The following is a 24,698-nucleotide window of genomic DNA, read 5'->3' as shown; positions in this document are numbered from 1 at the left end:
GGATAATTCGTTATTATTCGTAGAGGGTCAATTCATTCATTCGTATTCGTTGAAATTCATTATTTATGTGTATGTATATACATTCGTGATAATGATTCGTAGTTTGGAAAGTCGTTTGTTTATTGAATCTTTTAACACACACAATGACAACATCTCTTCTCCTTGGCTCAAATACAATACAACACCCTTCTAACTCAGTTCTCAGGAATGCACTTTGCCAGTAATACATCCTCCGGCACAAAATGAATTAGCTGATTGGACTATAAGATTTACATTGAGCTGACCTTTTGTTTCATTAGATCTTTAAAGAATTACTGAATCATGACGAATTCATTCGAATTAATTCGTTATATTTCTTTTGTATTCGTTGTTATTCGTTATTTTTTTATTCGGACATTCGGATGCATCCGAATGTCCGAAAGATGCAAAATTCGGCCAAATTTGGATTAGTTACGAATTGCACAAGCCTATCAAGAATACCCCATCTGACATATTGATAGGAAAATGTCGGGGTGAAGAGATCATTCTATTCGGAAATAATTGTTGGCGTCTCAAGTAAGGAAGGAACATTGTGTTCTGCCAAAGCTAGAACATTATTCACCTCTTTTTGGGCTGCACAACCTCTCATGCCTCCCCTGGTGATCGATGCAAGCCACCGCTGTGGCCTTGTCAGACTGAATCCTGTCAGGACAGTCCCGTAGTCTGACCGCCAAGATTCTAGGGCCAGATGTACTGCCTGAAACTTCCAAAAAGTTGATAGGCAAGGTCCTCTAACCTGGACCATTTCCCCTGGACAGAATATTCTTCCAGGGCTGCTCCCCAGCCCAGAAGGCTGGCATCTGTTGTTGACACCTTCCAGGATAAAGATTTTCCCTTTTGCTGGATAACAACCACCAATTTAGGCTCTGACATATGTCGGGAGCCAAGCGTATTGGAAACAAAGAAGGCCTTAATCTTCTTTATTCCAGACAGACAGGATGGTGTCTTGAAGCAGTCTTTGAGTAAAACTGCACGTAAGGGACAGCCTTGAAGGAGGCCACCATTTCCCCTAAAAAATCTCCTGCACAGCCGAATGGAAGGAAACTTTCCTTTGTTTTGATAAAGTGAATTAGTCCTACAATGGAACGGATTCTCGTCTGGGGTAAGAATACCTTCTTCTGTATGGTATCTATAACCAGCACAAGTACTGTAATCTCCTTGATGGTTTTAAGGAGAATCTTCCTAGGTTGAGAATCCAACCTAGAGATTTCAGATATTTACGGCTGAGATCAGACTCAGTTTTTAGACCTGAGACTGAATGATCTATTAAAAGTAGATCTTCTAATAGTCTAGGACCGCTATGCCTTGAGCCTTTAACCTGGCTAAAGGAGGTGCCAGAATCTTTCAGAACACTCGTGGTGCTGTGGCTAAGCCGAATAGCAGGGCCACAACTAGGGGTGTAACGGATCAAAAAACTCACGGATTGGATCGTTCCTCGGATCAGAGTCATGGATCTGATCATTTTTCGGATCAGCAAATAATTTAATTTGCAAAAACCTGTAAAAATTCTACCACCATATAGTCCTCACTGTAATATCCACAATATCCCCCACTGTAATATTGGCTGAGTATGGCTTGGTACGGCTGAGCATAGCTGAGTATGGTTGGGTACGGCTGAGTATGGCTGGGCACATCTGGGCATGGGTGAGTAAGGCTGGGCATGGCTGGGTATCGCAGAGTATTGGCAGGCAGGGTATCACAGAGTATTGGCAGGGTATCACAGAGTATTGGCAGGGTATCGCTAGAGTATTGGCAGGGTATCGCTAGAGTATTGGGTTATTGCTAGAGTATTGGGGTATTGCTAGAGTATTGGGGTACTGCAGAGTATTGCTAGAGTATTGGGGTACTGCAGAGTATTGCTAGAGTATTGGCAGGGAATTGCTGGATACTGCAGGGTATGGAGGGATGGCTGCTTCCATCTCAGGATCTCTCCCCTCTACTGTACAGGTTAGTACAGAGAGGGGAAGAGGAACCGGCGTCATGTCATGACGTTTTGTTTACAAGTGATCCGTCGGAGCGATCAGTGTAAACAGCCTGGGTGTAGAAAGATGGGCGCCGCTTCGGAGCTAGGCCAAAGCCGCGGACTTTCCTAAGGCCGAGACCGCGGATCGCAGCATGTGCCGATCTGAGCGGGGTGACCCGTTCGGATCACGGATCGGTGACGATCTGTTGCACCCCTAGCCACAACTGAAAAAATAATTTTATATTTCAAACCGCAGAAATTTCTGGTAAGCAGGAAACCTTGGCACATGGAGATATGCAACTCCCCTCCTTGCAGGATGGACACAGCCGAGCGAATTATGAAAGGATCAGATGTTTAAGTGCAGATTCAGATCTTCAAGATCTAGAGTGGGTCTTACCTCTTTGTTTAGTTCTGGAACCTTAAAAAGGTTGGAGCCAAAAACCCCTGTTCCACTAAGGGAACCTTTGATATCACCAACTAGGATAACAGCTAATCCAGAGCCAGAAAGACTTCCATTTATTTATTTTTTTCTGGATCTTTAGAAACATTCTCTGAGGAGACGGAAACTCTTGCATAAAGACTGCCGCATCTGCCCAAGGACCCCACAGGCAGCACCCAAACAGGGACCCGAACCCCGGACCCTCAGATCAAAACCGCTGAGCCATTTGGCCTCCTCGAATGCTAGTCATAACCTAGAGAAAAAATTGCAGACATCCCTCTGCTCTTGACATTGTTCCTGCCAGACTTTGGGTGAGGGGAAAGGTCCTGAGAGTCTCAAACAAGTGGGGGTGCTCCTTCAAGAGAAGGCTTTAGCATTCTGCTTTATGGGCTTTCTGCCCCCAAGATCCTGGTGCTGCCCTTCGGGACCTGACGATTGAGACCGTCGAGACTGCCTAAAAGGCAGATGCCCCAGGCATAGGAGAGGCAGCACAATTAAAGGAGAAATGTTTGAACCTCCTTTTACTGGTAAAGAGAGCTTTACCCTTTTGGATGTACTTATCCTCTCTAAATAGCCATAACCCAGGAAGGGACACAAACTGGCTTATGCCACGTACACACGATCGGATTATCCGGCGGACAATCCGCCCGTCAGTGTGCTAGTCCGCCAGACATTTGAAATGAACGGACTTGCCCACACACGGAGAAAAGTCCATTCATTTTGAACGTGGCTCCAGATAGACAGGACTAGCAAAGGAAGTAAATGTCGCCACCTCCATCAGCAAGATTGACACCCTGCGAGCCCCGTTGCCTGGTATGGATTTAAAGGGGAAGCCCTATTCTGATAAGCCCCCTGCCCGCAGACCCCGACAACCAATGGCCAGGGTTGTCTGCGTCTGCGGGCCAGAAGAAGCGTTCGTTGGGACGCGAAACATGTCGGGCATGAGCACGGGACCCTATATCAGCATATCATCACTGTGAATATATATCTACACTCCAATCTTCAATGGCTTCCTGTTGGCTATTTTACTATACTAAATAATTATTTGAGTTGTAGTATATTTTTTGCTGATTAAGGTCTCTGTGAATGAATGTACCGTCTATTTCTGATTTTTAATCACTTTTGTATATTTTTGGAATAACAATAAATTATTTAATGAAAAATATTTGTGCTATATTGGTGCCTATAAAGTCCATAAGTCCCTCCGGTCTCGTTTTCTGTATACAATGGCCAGGGTTGCCGGGAAGAGGCCCTTGTCCTCATCAACATGGGGACAAGGTGCTTTGGGGTGGGGGGCCTCAGGGCCCTCCCTTCCCCAAAGCACCCCCCCCACGTCGAGGGCACATGGCCTGGTACAGCTCAGGAGGGGGGGGGGGGGGGGGCGCTCGCACGTCCCCACCCCTTTTCCTGACCGGCCGGGGCTGCATGCTCAGATAAGGGTCTATGGACTTTGGGGGGACCCCTATGCCATTTTTTTGGCATAGGGCTTCCCCTTTAAATCCATACCAGGTGACGGGGCTTGCCAGGTATCAATCTCTCCGATGGAGGCGGCGATATTAACTTCCTTTGCTAGTTCCGTCTACCTGTAATTGTGTTCAAAATGAACGGACTTTACTCCATGTGTGGGCAAGTCCGTTCATTTCAAAAGTCCGGTGGACTCCCGCCATAGTCCGGCGGATTGTCCGCTGGATCTAGTCCGCTGGTAAAGTCCGCTCGTGTGTGGGCAGGTCTGCTCGTTCGGAAAGTCCAGTGGACCTCCGCTGCAAAGTTTGGCGGGTTGTCAGATTGTGTGTACGCGGCCTAAGATTTTTCACATAGTGCTTCGGCTGATCAATATTTCAGCCATGGAACTATGCGAGAATGCACTAGTCCAATTATAAGCCATAAGGCTTAATGATAGAGTCTTTCATCTGTGAGACACAGTGCGTCAGATACACCAGCCCATTGCCGGGCCTGCTGATCAGTGAGCATTTCAGGTATCTCACAAACTAACCCTTAGAAGTCCACTTTCTTCAATGATTTAGTGTGACTTAAAATGTGCTCCACCAAAATAGTGGAGCAGAGGTTAAAGGGTTAATGGAATGAGATACACCCATTGCAGCAAGAACTGCAAAAGACATCTTGTCTTTAAAAAGGAAGTTCCAACCTTAATTTCCTTTAACATCAGTGCATTATCCACTGGACATGTGAGACTCTTCTCACCGAGGTGATTGCAGTATTAATAGCTGTAACTCCCCATTTCTTCTTAGAAATGTTCCCATTCAGAATACATAAGCTATGCATGAATAGGAAAAACATCCCCAGGTGGGGGAGGTTCAAATGAACCTTATTAGAGGCAGATACCTCAAGAGCCTGTGCTGCAGGCAAGAAAAGGGTTAAGGGAGTAGACAAACACCTAACTTGTGAGGCTACTCTCTCCCTGTTAGGATCCTCTGAAGAGGAAAAACAAGTATCTTCCAATATTTGTGAAGATCCCCAGCCTCCTGCACCTCAACATAAGGGCCCTGAGGACTAGATGGAAATCTGCTATGTTTAGTCTTACTATGGAGAGACATCATAGCAATAATCCTTTAGATGGTAGAAGAAAAAACCTGTTTGTACGATACATACAGGGACAGAAGTGTTCTACCCTTGATGGCTCATCTGACTAGCCATTTATCTCTCAGGGGAGGATGACATATAAACAAACATTTTTTTTTCTCAGTTTAGGCAGATACGTATTCTTCTACATTTTTTTTTTTTATAGAAGAATCACAATAAGTGATTGATTGGTTTTTGCAAAAGTTATATAGTGTCTACAAAATAGGCGAGAGTTTTATAAAAAAAAAAAAAAAAAATTTTTTTTTTTTTACTAGTAATGGCAGCGATCAGCGATTTTTATCATGACTGACATTATGGCAGACACTTTTGACACCATTTTGGGCCGGTTTTCACTTATACAGCAATCAGGGAGATTAAAATTGCATTGATTATTGTGTAAATGTGACTGGCAGTGAAGGGGTTAACACTAGGTGGCGCTGTAGGGGATGTGTTCTAACTGTGGGGGGAGGGGCTGTGTGTGACACATCACTGATCATAGCTCCCGATCAGAGAGCTATGATCAGTGACACTGTCATTAGGCAGAACGGGAGATGCTTGTTTACATTAGTTCTTCCTCCCTGCGAGACGATCGCGGGTATCCTCGCAGACAGAGTCCATGGGATCCGCAATCCTACTCATGGAGCTCCCGGCCAGCGTGCACTAAATGGCATGGCGGCAAATTCAAAGGGATGTACAGGTACGCCCATTTAAGTTCAGCTGTTCTAATAGGCCTTTCTTGACATTTTCTTAGGTCGCATCCTACAGCAAAACCCATGGGCCGCAGGGAGCTTCCAGAGATCTAATTGTTAAGGCATCACTCAGGAGAAGGGTACAAAAGTTTCCTAGGCATTAGATATACCATGAAACACAGTGAAGAGAGTCATCAAGGAGAAAATATTGCACAACATTGACATTACCAAGAACTGGACATCCCTCCAAAATTGATGAAAAGACAAGAAGAAAACTAGTCAGGGAGGCTGCCAGGAGGCCCACAGCAACATTAAAGGAGCTGCAGGAATATCTGGCAAGTATTGGGTGTGTGGTACAAGTGACAACAATCTCTCGTTTTCTTCATATGTCTGGGCTATGGGTTAGCATAGCAAAATGGAAGCCTTTTCTTACCAAGAAAAACATCCAAGCCTGGCTACATTTTGCAAAAACACATCTGAAGTCTCCCAAAAGCATGTGGGGAAATATGTTATGGTTTGATGAAATCAAGGTTGAACTTGGACCACAATTCCAAAAGATATATTTGACGCAAAACCACTGCACATCACAAAAAGAACATCATAGGCCGCGTACACACGGGCGGACTGTCCGTCCAACTAAGTCCGTCAGACAATCCGACAGACAGTCCGTCCTACTTTTGAATGAACGGACTTGACCACACACGACGAACAGACAGTCCGCTGAAAGCTTGCGCGATGACGTGTACGGCACGTACGACGGGACTAGAAATACGACGTCCAATACACTGCAATGCAACCTTCGGCCGTGTAAATCCTTTCTGAGCATGCGCCATACTTAGTCCGTCCAACTAGCCTACTCATGAGCGGACTGTCCGCTGAAACCAAGTTTGGACGGACAATATTACGGAAATTCCGAAAGACTTAGTCCGCCAGACTGTCCGCTGAAAAAGTCTGCTGAAGCCCACACACGAGCGGATTGTCCGCTGAAACACGTTTCAGCGGACCAAGTCCGTCAGACAGTCCGCCCGTGTGTACGCGGCCTTACTCACCGTGAAGCATGGTGGTGGCAGCATCATGCTTTGGGGCTGTTTTTCTTCAGCTGAATCAGGGACCTTAGTCAAGGTAGAGGGAATTATGAAAATTTCTAAATACCAGTCAATATTGGTACAAAACCTTCAGGCTTCTGCTAGAAAGCTGAACATGAATATGAACTTCATCCTTCAGCATGACAATGACCTAAAGCATACATCGAAATCAACAAAGTAATGACTTCACCAGAAGAAGATTAAAGCTTTGGAATGGCCCAGCCAAAGCCCAGACCTGAATCCCATTGAAAATCTGTGGAGTGATCTGAAGAGGGCTGTGCACAGGAGATGCCCTCGCCGTCTGACTAATTTGGAGTGTTGTTGCAAGAGTGGGCAAATATTGCCAAGTCAAGATGTGTCATGCTGATGGACTCATGCCAAAAAATAAATAAATAAAAAATTAAACAAACTGAGCGCTGTTAAAAAATAAAAACAAAAAATTAAGGGTGTGAACAGTTATTTTTACTTCCCTCCACCTAAAAGATTTCAGTTTGTTCAATTGAGTTGTACAGTTTATAGGTCACGTTAAGGGTGGAAAAAGTTCTGAAATTATTTATCTTTGTCTCATTTTTTTACATCACAGAAACCTGACGTTTTAACAGGGGTGTGTAAACGTTTTATAGCCACTGTATATAAGAGGCTAAGGGGAAAATTTGTGTGTTACATTTGAAAAGGTTTTGTATAAAAAAAATTGTTGCATAAAATCAATACATTTAAAATAGGAATTGTTGGCCTTCCAATAGAAGGGGATCATTTGTCTATTGGCAGAGAGAAAATGCAAAAGTTGTTTTTTGGGAGTGTGCATTTCTAGCACACTCCGGTTGTGGCAGAAGGACCAATTGCCATGTACATTCCACCATCACATACCTCCAGTCTAAAGCCTAGTACACAATGAGTTTTTTTTGCATGCTAGTCTCCATATCAAAAACAAATGTTACTAAAAACCTGAAAATTCTTATACGACAGAATAAAAACTCGGAAGTGATGCATTTGTAGATGAAAACTGTAATGATTAAACAAAACTCATACGATCTGGTATCGTACAAGAAAAAGATTTTCGTTTTTGTCCCTTCGGAAAATTCCACACAAGAGCTGTGTACCAATGATCAGGTTGTTGTACAATCAATTTGCAGTCAGTATTTTTTGTTCTGATCGTGTGTACGGGGCATTAGATTCAGTGAGACTGTCCCAGAATTTTGACAAAATCCCAGTGTCTTGCAGATGGAGCCATTACCCAGCCCTCTGCCTGTATAAGTTCTATACATTACCTTCCACAAGAGACTAAACTGCCTATTCACAGCCCCATCCACACTAATTCACATCTAAGGAATAAGCCCTGTGAATCATGACACGTTAGTCCTGGGAATAGATTAGACCATGAGGTGCACAGGATATGTAGGACAGTGATCCATGGGTCGGGGATTATCACGATGTGTTTGCCTATGTGGCTTCCTTCTCTAACTTGTGGATAAGTTATACAGTGCCTTGAAAAAGTATTCTAATGCCATGTACACACAACCAGACTTTTTGACAGCAAAGGTCCGACGGAACGAGTTCGGACAATTCGATCGTGTGTGGGCTCCATCAGACCTTTTTTTGCTAAAATTCCGGACTAGAAATGGAACAGGTTTTAAATTTTCCCACCGGAACGAGAAATCCGTTCGTATGTGTCTGACGGACAAAAACCTGACGCTAGGGCACCTATTGGCTACTAGCTATGAACTTCCTTATTCTAGTCCGGGCGTACGTCATCACGTTTGAATCCGTCGGACTTTGGTGCGATTGTGTGTGTGTGGCCAAGTCCGTTCATTCGGAAAGTCCGTCGAAAAGTCTGCTCGTGTGAACATGGCATTACCCCTTGAAATTTTCCACATTTTGTCATGTTACCACCAAAAACTTAAACGTATTTCATTGGGATTGTATGTGATAGACCAACACAAAGTGGCACATAATTGTGAAGTGGAAGGAAAATGATAAATGGTTTTCAAACTTTTTAACAAATAAATGTGAAAAAGTGTGATGTGCATTTGTATTCAGCCCCCTTTACCTCCGATACCCTTAACTAAAATCTAGTGGAACCAATTGGCTTCAGAAGTCACCATATTAGTAAATATAGTCTACCTGTGTGTAATTTAATCTCAATATAAATACAGCTCTTCTGTGAAGCTCAGGAGGTTTGTTAGGGAATCTTAGTAAACAAACAGCATCATAGATAAAGTTGTGGAGAAGTTTAAAGCAGGATTAGGCTAGAAAAAAAAAAAAAAATTATTATGTGTGTGTGTATAATATATATATATATATATATATATATATATCCCAAGCTTTGAACATCTCACGGAGCACTGTTCAATCCATCAGCCGAAAATGGAGAGTATGGCGCAGCTGCAAACCTACCAAGACTTGGCTGTCCACCTAAACTGACAGGCCGGGCAAGGAAAGCATTAACCACTTAAGGACCGAGCCTCTTTTTGAGATTTGTTGTTTACAAGTTATAACAGGTTTGTATGCTAGAAACTTACTTAGAACCCCCCAAACATTATACATTTTTATTTCTAACAACCTAGAGAATAAAATGGCGGTCGTTGCAATACTTTGTCACACCGTATGTGCGCAGCGGTCTTACAAGCCCACTTTTTTGGGGAAAAAAATCCAACTTTTTGAATTAAAAAAATAAACAGTAAACGTTAGCCATTTTTTTTTTTAATATTGTGAAAGAATGTTATGCTGAGTAAATTGAACAAAACGAACATGTCACGCTTCAAAATTGCGCCCGCACGTGGAATGGCGACAAACTTACACTTAAAAACCTCCATAGGCGGCGTTTAAAAAATAAAAATTCTTGCACGTTTTGAGTTACAAGTGTGGTCTAGGGGTAGAATTATTGCTCTCGCTCTACCGATCACAGCGATACCTCACGTGTGGTTTGAACAGGTTTTCCAATGCGTTTGCTTCTGCACACGAGCTCGGCGGGACGGAGCTTTTAAAAAAAATATATATTTTTTTCTTTTTTACCTTTTTTTTTAAAAAAATTTAAGAAGTGTCACTTTTATCCCTATTACAAAGAAATGTAAACAGGAACTCTTAAATATGAGATCTGGGGTAAAAAAACCTCAGATCTCATATTTACATTAAAATTCAATAAATACATCGCTTCCGCCCTGCAATGGTATGGAGACAGGTGGGGGCCATCTTCCCCTCACTCGTCTCCATGCAACAGAGGAGAAAGGATCCGATTGCCTCCGCCGCTGCCAAAAGGCTCCGGTAAGCGTCAGAGGGCACCGGAACAGAGGCCACTTTTATTTGAAAGCGGGCCATAGGCCAAAGAAGAGGATACCGGAATTATGGCAACTAGCTGCTGCCATAACAATATTCCTCTTCAAACTTAGGACTTATATCAGTGTGCAGCGGTCCGTAAGTGGTTAATCAGAGAAGCAGCCAAGAGGCCCATAGTAACTCTGGAGGAGCAGCAAAGATCCACAGCTCAGGTGGGAGTATCTGTCCACAGGACAACTATTAGTTGTGCACTCCACATATCTGGCCTTTATGGAAGAGTGGCAAGAATGCCATTGTTGAAAGAAAGCCATAGGAAGGCCCGTTTTCTCTTTGCGAGAAGCCATGTGGAAGAAGGTGCTCTGGTCATGCTAACATTGAACTTTTTGGCGTAGTTTCCAAACTAGTACAGGCTAGGGAAGCCCTACTCGAAGAACTGGGAAAAACAATAAGAAGCAAAATATGCACTGACACGGAGGCTATTCTATGAGTTTGGTAACAAATCAGGGAAAAATCTTGCAAGAGCCCTCCAAATCAAAAAGGCAGCATCTACAATTCACCAAATCAAAGACCCATCGAGAGACACAATTGTCACCTCAGAAGACCCTTGTGGATAATATTGAGGCTTAAGATCTGTGGAAACTATTTGAGGTGCAAAATTCCAGCCGAGGGGGCCAGGACTCACCTGCCAGGAATTAGGTCACAACCCCTGGACCTTGCCGTTTGGTTGATTTGATGTTTACCTTACAGCAGTAAGGTAAGGGGCCACTCCACCTGGTGTGCCGTGAACACTGGAGATATAAGAATTAAAGACACGGTTGCTGGCACCTGTTTTTGAGAAGCACTGAATGAACCACTGGTCACTTTACCCATTTCAGCTCACAAAGATTTTATTCTTTTTACTAAGAGGAGCACTGAAAAATAGCCACTGGTCACTTTATTCCATTTAATTTCACATAAAGACTTTATTATTTAGTTCTTCTGTTTAAGCATGCATTGTGTGTTGCACGTTTTAATATAAGAATCCCATGAGTTTATTATCTTAGATATATTCACTTGAATATTTAAAGCACATGACACTTTATTGTTTGGCTATTTTGTGACATATTGGACACTTTATTTTATTGATTATTCACGGGTTAATCTGCTGGAGACACTTCATATATTTGGATTTGTTTTAGATTTACTGTGTATAATACCCAATTGTATAATATCAGGAGTTTTTTTTTATTACATTTACCTAAAAGGAGGAGATATCATTTAATAGGAGGAGACATCGCTCTCGGGAGTGTGTTATTTAGTAACACTGATATTATTTATATAAGCACAAGGCACTTTATTTTTAGTTTAGTATAGTTTAGCGTAAACCTTTTCAGGTAGCGCAACACCATTTATTTGATTTTTAGAAGAAAACCTGTTAGAGGCTGCAAAACACTTAAGCCAGGGGTGGAGGTTCACCTTCCAGAAGGACAACAACCCTAAACATACAGCCAGAGCTACAATTGAATGTTTTAGATCAAAGCATATTCAAGTCTTAGAATGGCACAGTCACAGTCCAGACCTAAATCCAATTGAGAATCTGTGGCAAGACTTGAAAATTGCTGTTCACAGAGGTTCCACATCCAATCTGACAGAGCTTGTGCTATTTTGCAAAGAAGAATGGGCAAAAATGTCACTCTAGATGTGCAAATCTGGTAGACACATGCAGCAAAAGGGGGTTTAACAAAAGTATTGACTCAGGGGGCTGAATACAAATGCACGCCACACTTAACACATTTTTGTAAAACATTTTGAAACCCATTTATCATTTTTCTTCTACTTCACAGTTATTAATTTGTTGGTCGATCATATAAAATAGAATTAAGTTTTTTTGCTGCAACATGCCAAAAATGTGGAAAATTTCAAGGTGTATGGATACTTTTTCAAGGCACTGTATGTAGCTTGTGTATTTTGTATGCATATTTTATCATACCTTGTATGCAATTGTTTTTCCTGCTGCTATGTGTGGAGCCTGTCAGTTTAGTACAAAGCACATTAATATACTACAAAGGGTTTTCTAAAACTTCCTCTTATACTACTGCAAATTACAAAAAAAAAACAAAAACAAACACACACCCACACACCTAGACATGTGCAGAATAAAAACATTTTTTTTGTTTCGTTATTTACATAAATTTGTTTAAATTAATTGAATTCCTTTTTGGAATTTGTTTCCTTTATTCAAATTTTCTTTTTATTTTAATTTTGGAAGAAGATGGTTATATTCTCAATTCAATTCTATTGTTTGTTTTATTATAAGCTTTACTATTCTATTCGAATTTTAGAAGATAGTTATATTCCCTTTTATTCTATGCTATTTTCTTCTACTCTTATTTTCAATTTGAATTTCGGAAGATGGCTAAATTCTAAATTTTGGGAAATGGTTATAGTCTTTTTTTTTCTAGTCAAAATTAGAATTTCAGAAGATGGTTGTAGTGTATTTTTTTTTTCTATTCTATTCCAGTTCAAATTTATTCTATTTGAACTTCGACTTTCAGAAGATGGTTAGGCCCCTTTCACACTGGGGCAGTACGGGAGTCGGCGGTAAAGCTGCGCTATTTTTAGTAGCGCTTTACCATCGTTTTAGCAGCAGTATGCGGCCGAAAACTAGAGTTAGTACTTACAGGTAACTCCTTTTCCGGTGGTCTTCCAGGACAGCCCTTGAGAGATGGAGTCCCTCCCATCGACACAGGAAACACATTGCCACAGTTCAAAAGGCGGTCCCTCAGGTCCCTTCTCAGTCATTCACCAAGAACCGAAGGATGGAACTGCAAAACATATAAACCATAACAGGTAATAACATTAGTACATCACTATAATCAAATAAAAGGGTGGGATCGTGCTGTCCTGGAAGACCACCGGAAAAGGAGTTACCGGTAAGTACTAACTCCAGGTTTCCCCAAGTGTTCTTCCAGGACAGCCCTTGAGAGGATCCCCAAGTACTTACCAGATTTAGGGGGGGGGGGGGGGGAACCACGGCCTGGAGGACTTTCCTCCCAAAGGCCTGATCCTGACTAGACATTAGGTCCAGTCGGTAATGCCTTGTAAAGGTGGAAAAGCTTGACCATGTGGCTGCTTTACATACCTGCTCCGGGGTGGCACCAGCTCTTTCTGCCCAGGATTCAGACAACGCTCTTGTGGATTGAGCTTTCACACCCTCAGGAGGATCTCTATTCAGGCTGCATTCACACCTGAGCGTAGCGGTTTCAAGCGTTTTACTGCGACTTTGTGCGAGCCAATGTTAAAAGAAGAAAAACACCCAAATCAGCCCGATTCGCGCAACAAAAAAGGGTCCGGAACTTGTTTGAGCTTCAGGCGACTTGGAGTGGAGATGTGAACCATCTCCATTGAGAATAATGGATTTTTTCCCCTCCAGCATTTTGTAGCTTCAGGCGTCAAGCTACAAAACGCTCAGGTGTGAATGGGGTCTTAAGGCCTTATACCCCCTCTGCTATAGCTAGCCTAATCCATCTAGCTATGGTTACTTTTGAAGCTTTGTGTCCCCTACGCTGCCCGAAAAAAGGACAAAAAAGGGATTCAGAGATTCTGAATGGATTTGTTACTTTTAGATACTCTAGAATACACCTCCTCACATCCAATAAATTAAAAAACGTTCTTCTTTCTCATTTGCTGCATTTTGACAAAATGAGGGGAGGACAATATCTTGTGACCTATGGAAGCTAGATGCTACCTTTGGTAAGAACCCAGGGTCTGTCTTTAGAATGACTCTGTCTTCTAGGATCTGTAAAAACGGTTCCCTGATGGAAAGGGCTTGGATTTCACTGACCTTACGGGCTGAAGTGATTGCCACCAGGAGTACTGTCTTAAATGTAATAAGCCTTAGGGAGGCCTCAGATGTGCTAAAAGCTTTCTTGGGGTCACCCTTTGAGCCCCACTGCTAAATCCCAGGATGGGACTCTGTTGACTCTGCCCGGCTTAGGTCTAGCAACTGCCTTACAGAAACTAGCGACAAAAAGATTTTCCTGTAATCATTCATCTAGGTACACACTTAAGGCAGCTATCTGTACCTTAATAGTACAGAGAGTTAACCCTTTGTTTACCCCTTCCTGTAAAAACTGTAGAATATTAGCCGTATTCATGTTTATCTCCATTTCGGCTATTCAGCCAGCTATTCAATTTTCTCCAGACTTTTTTGTAAATAGCCCTCGTGACTGGTTTGCGACTCTGTAGTAAGGTCGCAATCACCTTGTCTGTCAGGCCCTTACTCCTTAAGATTTCCTCCTCAGCAACCATGCTGAAAGCTTCAGCGTGGCCACCTGCGGATGATAAAGAGGTCCCTGTGACAGGAGGTCCCGTCTGCAGGGAAGCCTTAGAGGAGGACAGTCTGTCAATTGTAGTAACGTTGTGAACCACGGTCTCCTGGGCCAGAATGGTGCTACTAAGATCAAACAGGTTTCCTCTGTGAGGAATCTTGCTAGGACCCTCGGAATGAGATGAAGAGGGGGAAATGCATACGCCAGACTGAAAGTCCACAGAGTCTGCAAGGCATCTACAGCCAGGGGCTGATCTCCTGGGCTTAGCGAGCAAAAACTGGGAACCTTTGCATTCTCTTTGCTTGCAAAAAGGTCCACTACTGGTTTTCCCCAGTGAGTTGTTATAAGATTGAATACCTCTGGGTGCAAGGACCATTCTTGGTTCGAAACTCTGTCGACTCAAGAAGTCCGCCGTGCTGTTCAGCTCCCCTTTCAGGTGTACAGCAGAAATGGATTCCAGATTGGCTTCTGCCCACTGGAAAAAGCGTCTGGCTACCAACATCAAACGAGGACGTCTGGTACCTCCTTGTTTGTTTATATATGCTACAGCCGTCATGTTGTCTGAACGGACTTGTAGATGGTGACCCTGTATTGTGGACTGAAAAGCTAAAATAGCTCTCAGGATTGCCGTTCGCTCCTTCCAATTGGAGGAGAAACATTTCTCTTCTGGGGTCCACTTGTCCTGGACCCAGCTCGAGCCGAGGTGGGCTCCCCAGCCCCAGCTGCTTGCATCTGTTGTCAGTGTTGAAGTGATAGGAAGGACCCAATGAACCCCTTTTGTTTAGGTTCTCCCTGTCCTTCCACCACCAGAGGGAGCGTTTTATTTTTGAGGGGATCGATGCCTCCTCCTCCAGATCTCTGCCCTTTAATTGTTCCAACAGAAATCCCTGAAGGTCTCTTTGGTGGAACCTGGCCCATTGTACGGCTGCAGTCACAAGACCTAAGACAGACATTACTTCCCTCACCGTACATTTGGGGCTGCATTGAAGAAAAGATGTTCTCTGCCACAGATTCAAAATCTTTTCTTCCGGCAGTACAATTTTCTGATCTACAGACTTGATCCAGTAACCAAAATACAGGATCTCCTGTGTTGGGTTGTCTTTGATTTCTCCTGACTGACAATCCACCCTAATCAACTCAGGCTGAGTTGAGTCAACTCCAGATCCCGAGAGACTCCTCTCTAAGTGTGCTGTTAGAAGCAGGTCGTCTAGATAGGGAATAATCGAGACTGACTGAAGCCTCAATGGAACTAGTGCCCCTCCGAGAACCTTGGTAAAGATCCTCGGGGAGCGCTCTGCACTGAAAGTGGTAAACTTGTGTATCTGCACTGCCAAACGAAGGAATTTTTGGCATTCCTCCCTTATTGGGATATGCAAATAAGCATCCCTTAGATCCAGGGTAGCCATAAATATCTCTTTCTGGAGGAGATTTTTTTATGGAATAAATGGACTCCACCCGAAATCTCTTGCAACGGATGGAGCGATTCAGTGGTCGGAGGTTCATAATTAGTCTCAACCTCCCCAACGGCTTTTTTACCACAAAAATGTGTGAGTAAAAACCGTCCCATTGTTCCTGAATAGGGACTGGTGTCAATACTTCTTGACCCACCATTTCCCCTATCAGTAAAAGGCAAGGCCCTGGCCTTTTCCGAGTGACTTGGGAGTTTTGTCACCAAAAACTTTGAGGGAGGGCTGCTGTGGAATTCCAGCGCGTGACCCCTTTTTATTATATTTAAGGCAAACTCATTCGAGGTTGTCTCTTCCCACTGTGGAAGAAATTTGCTTAATCTTCCTTCCACAGGAACCCTGACGTCACTGGGGTTTGGGGTCCTGATTGGGGCGGTTAAAAAGTATGCCCCCTTTCCCTTCATGTCCTGACCAATGCTTTTTGGGGGTTGAACTCTTCTCCGATTTAGAGGGTTCCTTAGAGGGATGAAAACTGTTTTTTTTGCGGGAAAGGATTTCTTTTTATCCGCCGTCCTTTCTAAGGCGGAATCTAACTCAGGCCCGAAGACCAAGTCTCCTGTAAAAGGGACGCTGCACAGGCGGGTTTTAGATGCCGTGTCACACCCCCCCCCCCCCCCCAAGTTTTCATCCATACTGACCTCCTTGCTGCCACTGAAAGTGCTGCAGACTTAGCCGTAAACTTTACGGAGTCCGTGGAGGCGTCAGAGATGAAACTAGTGGCCTTGAAAAGTACAGGCAAGGTTTTCAAAAGCTCCCCCCTAGGAGTGCCTGCTTTTAGATGTTCCTGCAGTTGTGACAACCAGAACTCCAGGTTTCTAGCTAGACAAGAAGTGGCTAGAGCTGGTTTTAAGCCTGCCATAGAGGCATCCCAGGCCCTCTTTAAGACTGTGTCTGTTCTCCTGTCCATTGGATCTTTCAAATGGCCCATATCCTCAAAGGCCAGATCAGCCTGCTTTGAGACTTTGGACAGAGGGGCGTCTAGTTTTTATTCCAGACCGCCTCTGGGCTCTCATTAAAAGGGAACCTTCTCTTAAGGGAATTAGGAAAGAAAACCTTTTTATCCGGTTCAGACCACTCCTTAAGGATAAGGTCAGAAAGCACTTTATGTATCAGAAAAACCCTTGCTTTCTTTTTCCCCAGAGCCTCATACATCTTATGTCTGGATAACTGAGTTTCTTCCTCCTCAATTTCCACAATGACTGACCAGGGACCTGAAGGACCGCCTTTTGAACTGTGGCAATGTGCTTCCTGTGTCGATGGGAGAGACTCCTTCCAGGACAGCCCTTGAGGGATGAATACTTGGGGGGGGTTGGGGGAAGGTTAAAACCGCCCGCAAAGCGATGCTGCAGCGGCGCTTAGCCATTGGTATAGCTGCGTTGCCCCATTAATTTCAATGGGTAGGAGCGGATTAGGAGCGATGAATACACCACTCCAAAGATGCTGCTAGCAGGACTTTTTTCACCGTCCTGCTAGCGCACTGCTCCTGTGTGAAAGGCCTCCGGCTTTCACACTGGAGTGAAACGGGCCATTTTTTGCACTGTAGTGCCTGAAAACCGCCCCAGTGTGAAACAGGCCGTATAGTCTACTCATTTTCTTCTATTCGTAAATTTGAAAACTTTTCTAATTTGATTTAAATTTCATCTGAAATTTCATTATAATTCGTTACAATTGTATTTCGGAAATTCAGATACATCTGAATAACAAAAAATTCATCCAAATGATTCGGAAAACAAAAATAAACTGCACGTGTCTAAGAACACCATCGTGACAATGCATGCGTTACTTTATCCAAACGTAAACATGTTACCACAGGGTTTACAGGCAGCGTTTTCTGGTAATGTCCCTGTACCACAAGGAGAAGAAAGTTAACGTAGATAGACATTGCAGTGTGCTCTAAGGGTGTGGTCCTATTCAGAAGGGAAGCAACAGTGCGTTACTGAAAATCTGCAGTCCCCAGCTACAGAATGAATCCGCCTGTATCAAGATACTCATGAGGGAGCAAGTGCAATGTAATAGGTACTGTCTGATCACATTGAGCCTTACTGCGATCTTGAGCCGATGGCAAGTCTTAAAAGTTTTTTTTGTTTTTTTTAAATAGATTAGCTATTCTTGTCATTTAGTGTTTATCATATTGCTATACCTCCTTCTGCAATGGACTCTGATGACCAGTTTGTAGGAGGCTTATTATCTCATCCTCCTCTTACACAGTTCCTTAAAATGTCATTTGGCAGAATTCCTTCTCTCTAGGAATTGAGTTGGTAAAGAAACAGGAGGCCGACATTCAGTTTTGTACTCCTAAAAAGGTGAAGTGTTCCAAAAGAGAATCACCATTCTTAAGCCCCATACACACTATCAGATTTTCTACTAATTTTTTTCCTTCAGATTTACCACAACCATATAATATAGAGGTCAAACCTTAGGAGTTTCAATGTGTATGCAATCAGACAGGCCCTTGCACTACATGGTTTTGGTAAATCTGAAGGAAAAATAAATCAGAAGAAGAAAATCTGATAGTGTGTATGGGGCTCAACTCATCCTAAAGAAAACACCGGGGGTTATTTACGAAAGGCAAATTAAAAGTTCACTTGGAAGTGCAGTCGCTGTAGATCTGAAATGAGGGAAGCTCTGCCGATTTTATCATCAAATCTTGTACAAACAAATCTGCTGTTTTCCATTTTCCTTGCATGTCCCACTCAGATCTACAGCAACTGCACTTACAAGTGCACTTTAGATTTGCCTTTAGTAAATAAACCCCACTGAGTCTTACTGACTGAAATCTTCGGTTACTCAACCAGTTACTACACAGAGGGGGGGGGGGGAGGTCCTTAAAGAGGTTTCAGGTGTGGTCAAACGGGCCATACTGCAAAGCTATGTCACGAGGACTCTGGAGAAACAGCAGCAAGTGTGGCATTCCCACAACAGAAGCAAAGACACAGATGTGGGTGTTTCAGGTCAAAGCCAAGAGGACACCTCATAGGCTCCAAGTCTATAGTTAAAGTCACTGTCAATAGGCATACAAACATAGGATTCCAAAGTTACCCTTAAGCCTGCCATAACTGGTTTCAATCTCAGCCAGTTCAGCAGGGACTGGACAAGATTCGATCCATCTCTGGCCAGGCCGCTTAGACCCAAGTTGATCGACTCAGGTACACCCAGCATGCAATTATTGGCAGCGGCCACAGCTGCTAGCAGTATTCACTGTTCTCCCAGCAGGGATGGCTCCCCTTGCCTTGGTATGCCAATGCCTTAAGCATTTCCATCACTGGGACTAAGGTGTCAAGCCAAACCCCTGAAAAACAACCACACCCCATAATCCCCCCTGCACCAAATGATTTGGACCAGTGCACAAAGCAAGGTCCATAAAAAACCATGGATGAGCTTGACTGGCATGCATAGAGTTCTGACCTCAAACCGATAGAACACATTTGAGACAAATTAGAGCGGAACCTGCGAGCCAGGCCTTCTCATCCATCATTAGCAGCTGACCTCACAAATTTGCTTCTGGAAGAAAGGTCAAACATTCCCATAGACACACCTAAATCTTGTGGATAGCCTTGCTGCAAAGGGTGAGCCAACTCAATATTGAACCCTACAGCGTACTATAGACATAACTAATCTCCACATCTAAGTACTAGCAGGCTCCGCCATTAAAAAAAAATATATATATATATATATATTAATGATAATATTATTATTATTATAGTTCATGGGCTTAGATACACTTTAATACTGCTCTATATTTAGTAGTAAATTCACTTTGACCTTATTCGCACGGGGTGTATATAACCAAACAGCCGTGAAGGGCCATGTTTATCAGCAAAGGGATGGGCAGATTTTTTTTTTGTGCATTCCCATTACTGTCAATGGGGGGGGGGGTTGGGGTAGTAGTTTACCTTACCCAAGAACCACTCAACCTAGCTTTGGCCAAAGATTTTCCCCCAGACTGGACCTATAATGCAGATCAAGAGTAGCTATTGCTTTATGACTTTCTAAGCTGCATGCTTGTTCCAGAAAAGCAACTCGGTTGTCGCCATCCAGACAACTGTTGTTATTCTCCATTAAATTAAGTACAGATTCCCTTAATGAAAGCCTGTATTAAGAAAAAACGATAGCAGATGAAAAGGTTGCCTAGCTGTAGAACCAAAACCTTCAATTCCTTGTTTCTGACCTGGTACAGGGAATCTGATAAGGAAATTCCAATTTTGTCAGTTGAATGCTTGTTCTAGATCAGGGACTAAGAAAAGTTTTGGATCAGTACCAAATATGACCTGGTATCAGCAGTATGCAGTTGGTGACCAAGTGTGTTTTGGGTTGAAGTTATGCAAATTAGGGACAATAAGCTATAATGAGTTCTATAGTATAATGTGTAATATGTTCAATATATCCATGTTCTAATATATTTGAATATGTAATATTGTTGGGCTCTTCTTACTGCTGTGTAACTAGAAGTTGTAAAAAAAATAAAAATAATGACTTGTAGACAAAAAACAGTTAGAGTGCCCCACAAAATTTATTGTTACAGTATAAAGAAGTTATTTTTGGAAGGTTAGTGGTGGAAAAGACGCAGGTTTGTGTGTGCCAACACGATGCCCAGCTCATTGCATGCCTCAATTACAACTTTGTCAGCCGCAGAGCCTGATGGAGCAGCAATGTATTGAACCCCACTCTGAGGGAAAAAAAAAACAAACAAAAAAAACACAATTAATAAATGCACAATTGCATTGAGCAGCTTTCTAAGGCTAAACACATTAATATATATATATATACACACACACACACACACACACATATACATATACACACACACACACACACACACACATTATTTAAAGAAAAATAATAATAATAATAATAATAATAATGTTATAAATATAAACCTTCCCCACTCCAAAAAAGAAGATTGCTATCCAAGTCCCTATTGCAGAGTACTCCTGACTTTGCCTTATCACTGTCATTGGAACAGATAAACCCTTCCCAAGCTACAGGTTTTTATTGTGGTCTGTCCCTATGGACCAGAGCTCACTGACTTCCTGTTTCTGTTACCGCCGTCACTGGAACTGAGCATGTCCTCCATAAGCTAGGTATTTTTTCTGCCTGTAAACAAAAGGGTTAGTACTAGGGCTGAAACTAACGATTATTTGGCTTTTTTTTAGGTTATTAATTGAATCGGCGTGGTGTATAATTTAGTTAATATGTAAAGTTTAAAAATAAATAAATAAATAAATAGGCTATGCATTCTTAACTATCTCTATGGTAAATATAAATAACCAACTATATGGTTAGGGAGCAAAAACTCTAATCCACTCTGAGAACAGACAGTAGAGATATACTGTATATAAACTATGAGAGGGAGAAGGAGACTGTATATGCCATTAGAGGATATATATATACTGTATATACAATTAAAAGGGTGACTTTGGTAAAAAAAAAATCAGACTCGGATCAAATTTATAAAAAATACATACATTTTTAAATCAAGGAAAAGTAAAGTAATTTTAAGAAAGTTTGTGCAATTTCCTAAACGTTCGTTGGGTCAAAACGATGTTCATTTTTAACCACAGTGATAGGAAAATTTGGAAATTGAAAATTTTTGAGACCAAGAAGTTTTCTAACATTCTTCATTCAGCAAATAAAGATTTTTCATCTGAATATCCTCGTCTGAAAATCACACCTATGCAGTTTGCTTTTGTTCCGTTTCTGCACTGCGTTTTGATTTTTGCGCACGTGATTTTGCTGCAAATTTTTTACCCAATTTGTTGATGGGCAGATAAAAAAAAAAAAAAAACACAAATTGCTGCAAAAACACATTACATGCTTTTCTGACGCTTCTCCATTGAAGTATACTGAACCAAAAAAAAAATAATAAAAAAAAACACACACACACACACACACACACACACACACACACACACACCATCTATTGTGTGGCCCAAATAGGTCAAGGGCTGCACTTGAGGCTCACTATATTTACAGAGTTGGCCACTGCGGATTTTTAGCAACTAGACTCACTTTCCAATACTGCATTTGTGCAAAGAGGTAAACATGCCATCAGACTCAGCGGTATAAAATTTCACTTTTGCTCAAAATTCTGATCTTTGTGATTTCTTGTGATACAAACAATGAAAAGCACACAGATACAAGATGGGCCCTGTCCCATTATATGGTATAAAGACTAAACAGGCCCAATATTATGGTTACCTTACTGGCTCTCTCTACATTGTCTCTAAAGGGGAAAAAAGCATCAGAGCTCAAGCAGACCCCAGTAAAGGTAGAGATCCATTGTTTTTTATCTTCAGGAGTCAGCAGTTCAGGGGGATGTTCAAACAGGGCTTTCCATTGTTCCAGCTCCTCCTGTGAACAGTAAACAAATATGAAAATATCAAACATATATTTTAAACCACATCGAAAAAATGAAATAAAATTACAGACAGTCTTCCAAATAATCCAGTACGAGTTGTACAGACACTTCAGGTTTGTATACTTGCCTTTTCTAAGGTGCCACTCACATACTGATCAATGGCATTTGAGATCTCTGCTCTCTTCACACCAGCCTTAAACTTCATGCCAAGAACACGTGGGTGGTGCCTTAGCCACCAGTTATCAGCCTTGTCTCCAGCCAGCCGGGTACAATGTATGCGAGACTGCTGCCCAGCACCCATACCCACCACCTGACAGAGAAGGACATTTTCTTAGCATTTAGAATATTATAGCAGTTAAATAGATTTTGATAGCTTCAATTAGAAATGAAAAAATAAATAAAAATAGTTAATTTCAAATAAAGAAAAAACTATCAACTTAGCATCGGTTATTTATAAAAGATATGATCGTTGCACCAAAATGCTAGTTATAGCAAACATATTGTTACCTGAATGACCAGCCTTAGACCTCACCTTGGTCAACTCCAAATGCCAGATTAGGTATAACTTAAAAGAAAAGGCCCGAACCGGACAACAAATCCTACCAGCTTGCAGTTACCTGCCCATCCTTGGAATAGCACACCGAGTTGGACTGAGTGTATTTCAATGCGATTGTTGCAACAATTAGGTCTCTTGTTGCTGACTCAGGAAGCTAAAAGCAAAGCCAATACATTAACATTTATAGTGTTAGCAGTGTCACCAACATCTAGAATAATTAGTCTTAAGGCATACCTCTTTCTTTGTGGTCACAATATTGCTTAATAGGGAGGCATCTACAACCGCATCATTTTTTTTCTGCTCTAACTGCAGGCCAAAAATACTCCGAATTTCAGTGCTTTCTGACTCATAAGCTGGGTCCATCTGAAAGTAGATATGGTCATTATAACCCAAGTAAAGAAAAATCACACCATAATTACAAAAAAAATAAAAATTTTGAAAATAGTTGTACCATAAACGTGAAACAGTCAACAGTATAACGGTTTCTAAGCCGAATTTGGGGGGGGGGGGGGGGGGGGGGGGGGGGTTTGGGGGGGGAGGGGAGACAAAAAAAAAAAAAAAAAAAAAAGAAGGAGGAAGATGTGCACAAGTTCTTCAAAAGGGAAATTTGGAACTTAACTGGCAGTACTTAAAATTTCACTAAACCCTGGGGTGAGAATACTTTGCAAAAGTACAGAAGGCACCAGAAATGACATCAAAGCAACGAAACATCCTATGGCTGTTTAGGGTCCAGGATGGTTTATGGAAGAACAAAAGCCATGCCAACTTTTATAAAAAGAACTTCATGATTCGGAAGAAAAAAAATAAATTATATCACCTGCAACACACAGTAACTTCCATTCTTCTTTTTAGACAGAATTTTCAATGCCTCTTCCTCATATCCAGGAGCCACAATACCATCAGACACCTAGCACAAAACACAACAGTGCCATTAGCCCATTTCATTTTTTTTTTTTTTTTTTTTTACAGATTATATAAAATGTTGATAGGTTCATTAACATAGGCATAAAGTGTAACAGGATAACACATTTCATTGCATGCATCAAGCATGATTTATCACAGTAGACCTGCAATGCCCTTACCTCACGGGATATTATTTTTGCAGTCGGAACATCACAGATATCCGAAATGGCAATAAAGTCCCCAAAAGAGGACATCCTATCAGAACCTAGGAACCAATAGAAAACCTCAAATCATGAGTCATGTGTGATTTGTAAAGTAATTTGTTCAAAATGAATACAAGTGGCGTTACCTCTTGCTCTAGCATATGCAGTTGCTAAAGGGGTTAGTGATGAAAAAAGATCCTGTACCATACACACTTGTGCCTCTTCCTCGGTCAGTGGAACACCCACAGCAGCTCCTGGTTGTGGAAAGCAAAAAGTATCAGAATCTAAAAAGACATGGGCAAGTGTAAACCAGATTGACTGAACCATATAGCAGTGCTGAGGGGCTGTAACCTATAACCAGAGGCTTTGAGATTTGGAGGGATTTATTCTCCCCATTAGGAGACTACATTTTGTCAAACCCTGAAAAGGCGTAGAAGTGGACCTATCTCACCAGACTTTGTTACTTTGTGTGCTTGTTGCAGAAAAGCACAGATATTCTACCACAGAGCAAAATATGGTCAGTGGCACCCCAATCACAGGACTCAGCACATCATACACCACAAGTGCTGCAAATAGAGCTTGAATCAGCTACGTCACTGGTGACCACAGAATTGAGTATTGTCAACCCTCAGAGCATAGGCATCCACTTAAAAAAAAAAAAAAAGAAAAAATAAAGTGTCCACATAGCCAGTCTGAAGAACAGTGGGAGGAGGTTCAGGACCACTCTGTGCAAGAACATTGCATAGTGCAGGCCAGCAAAACAAGTTTATTATAAAAATAATTTATTGCCATTACAAATAACTGGCTTGATCAAGCGCAATATGCGTGAAACTG

At 42.1% G+C, this 24,698-nt stretch overlaps 1 protein-coding gene across 1 annotated transcript in view; it reads right to left on the bottom strand.

Annotated features, from left to right (window-relative positions):
- Nucleotides 1-20,335: 20,335 nt before the first annotated feature.
- The window catches only part of ATIC (5-aminoimidazole-4-carboxamide ribonucleotide formyltransferase/IMP cyclohydrolase), a 39,181-nt gene continuing 34,818 nt past the window's right edge, over nucleotides 20,336-24,698 (bottom strand). The window contains exons 9-16 of the mRNA XM_077448178.1: nucleotides 24,011-24,118; nucleotides 23,841-23,926; nucleotides 23,576-23,665; nucleotides 22,993-23,121; nucleotides 22,820-22,912; nucleotides 22,330-22,512; nucleotides 22,043-22,195; nucleotides 20,336-20,510 (exon numbers count right to left, since the gene is read on the bottom strand). Coding sequence (XP_077304304.1) covers nucleotides 20,391-20,510; nucleotides 22,043-22,195; nucleotides 22,330-22,512; nucleotides 22,820-22,912; nucleotides 22,993-23,121; nucleotides 23,576-23,665; nucleotides 23,841-23,926; nucleotides 24,011-24,118 — 962 coding nt within the window. The 3' untranslated portion in view covers nucleotides 20,336-20,390. The remainder of the gene's footprint in view (nucleotides 20,511-22,042; nucleotides 22,196-22,329; nucleotides 22,513-22,819; nucleotides 22,913-22,992; nucleotides 23,122-23,575; nucleotides 23,666-23,840; nucleotides 23,927-24,010; nucleotides 24,119-24,698) is intronic.

Source organism: Lithobates pipiens, unplaced genomic scaffold, assembly GCF_037356315.1.
Source record: "Lithobates pipiens isolate NorthernLeopardFrog02 unplaced genomic scaffold, aLitPip1_a1.2 Scaffold_22, whole genome shotgun sequence".
Taxonomy (NCBI): domain Eukaryota; kingdom Metazoa; phylum Chordata; class Amphibia; order Anura; family Ranidae; genus Lithobates; species Lithobates pipiens.
This window is presented reverse-complemented; position numbering and strand designations above follow the sequence as displayed.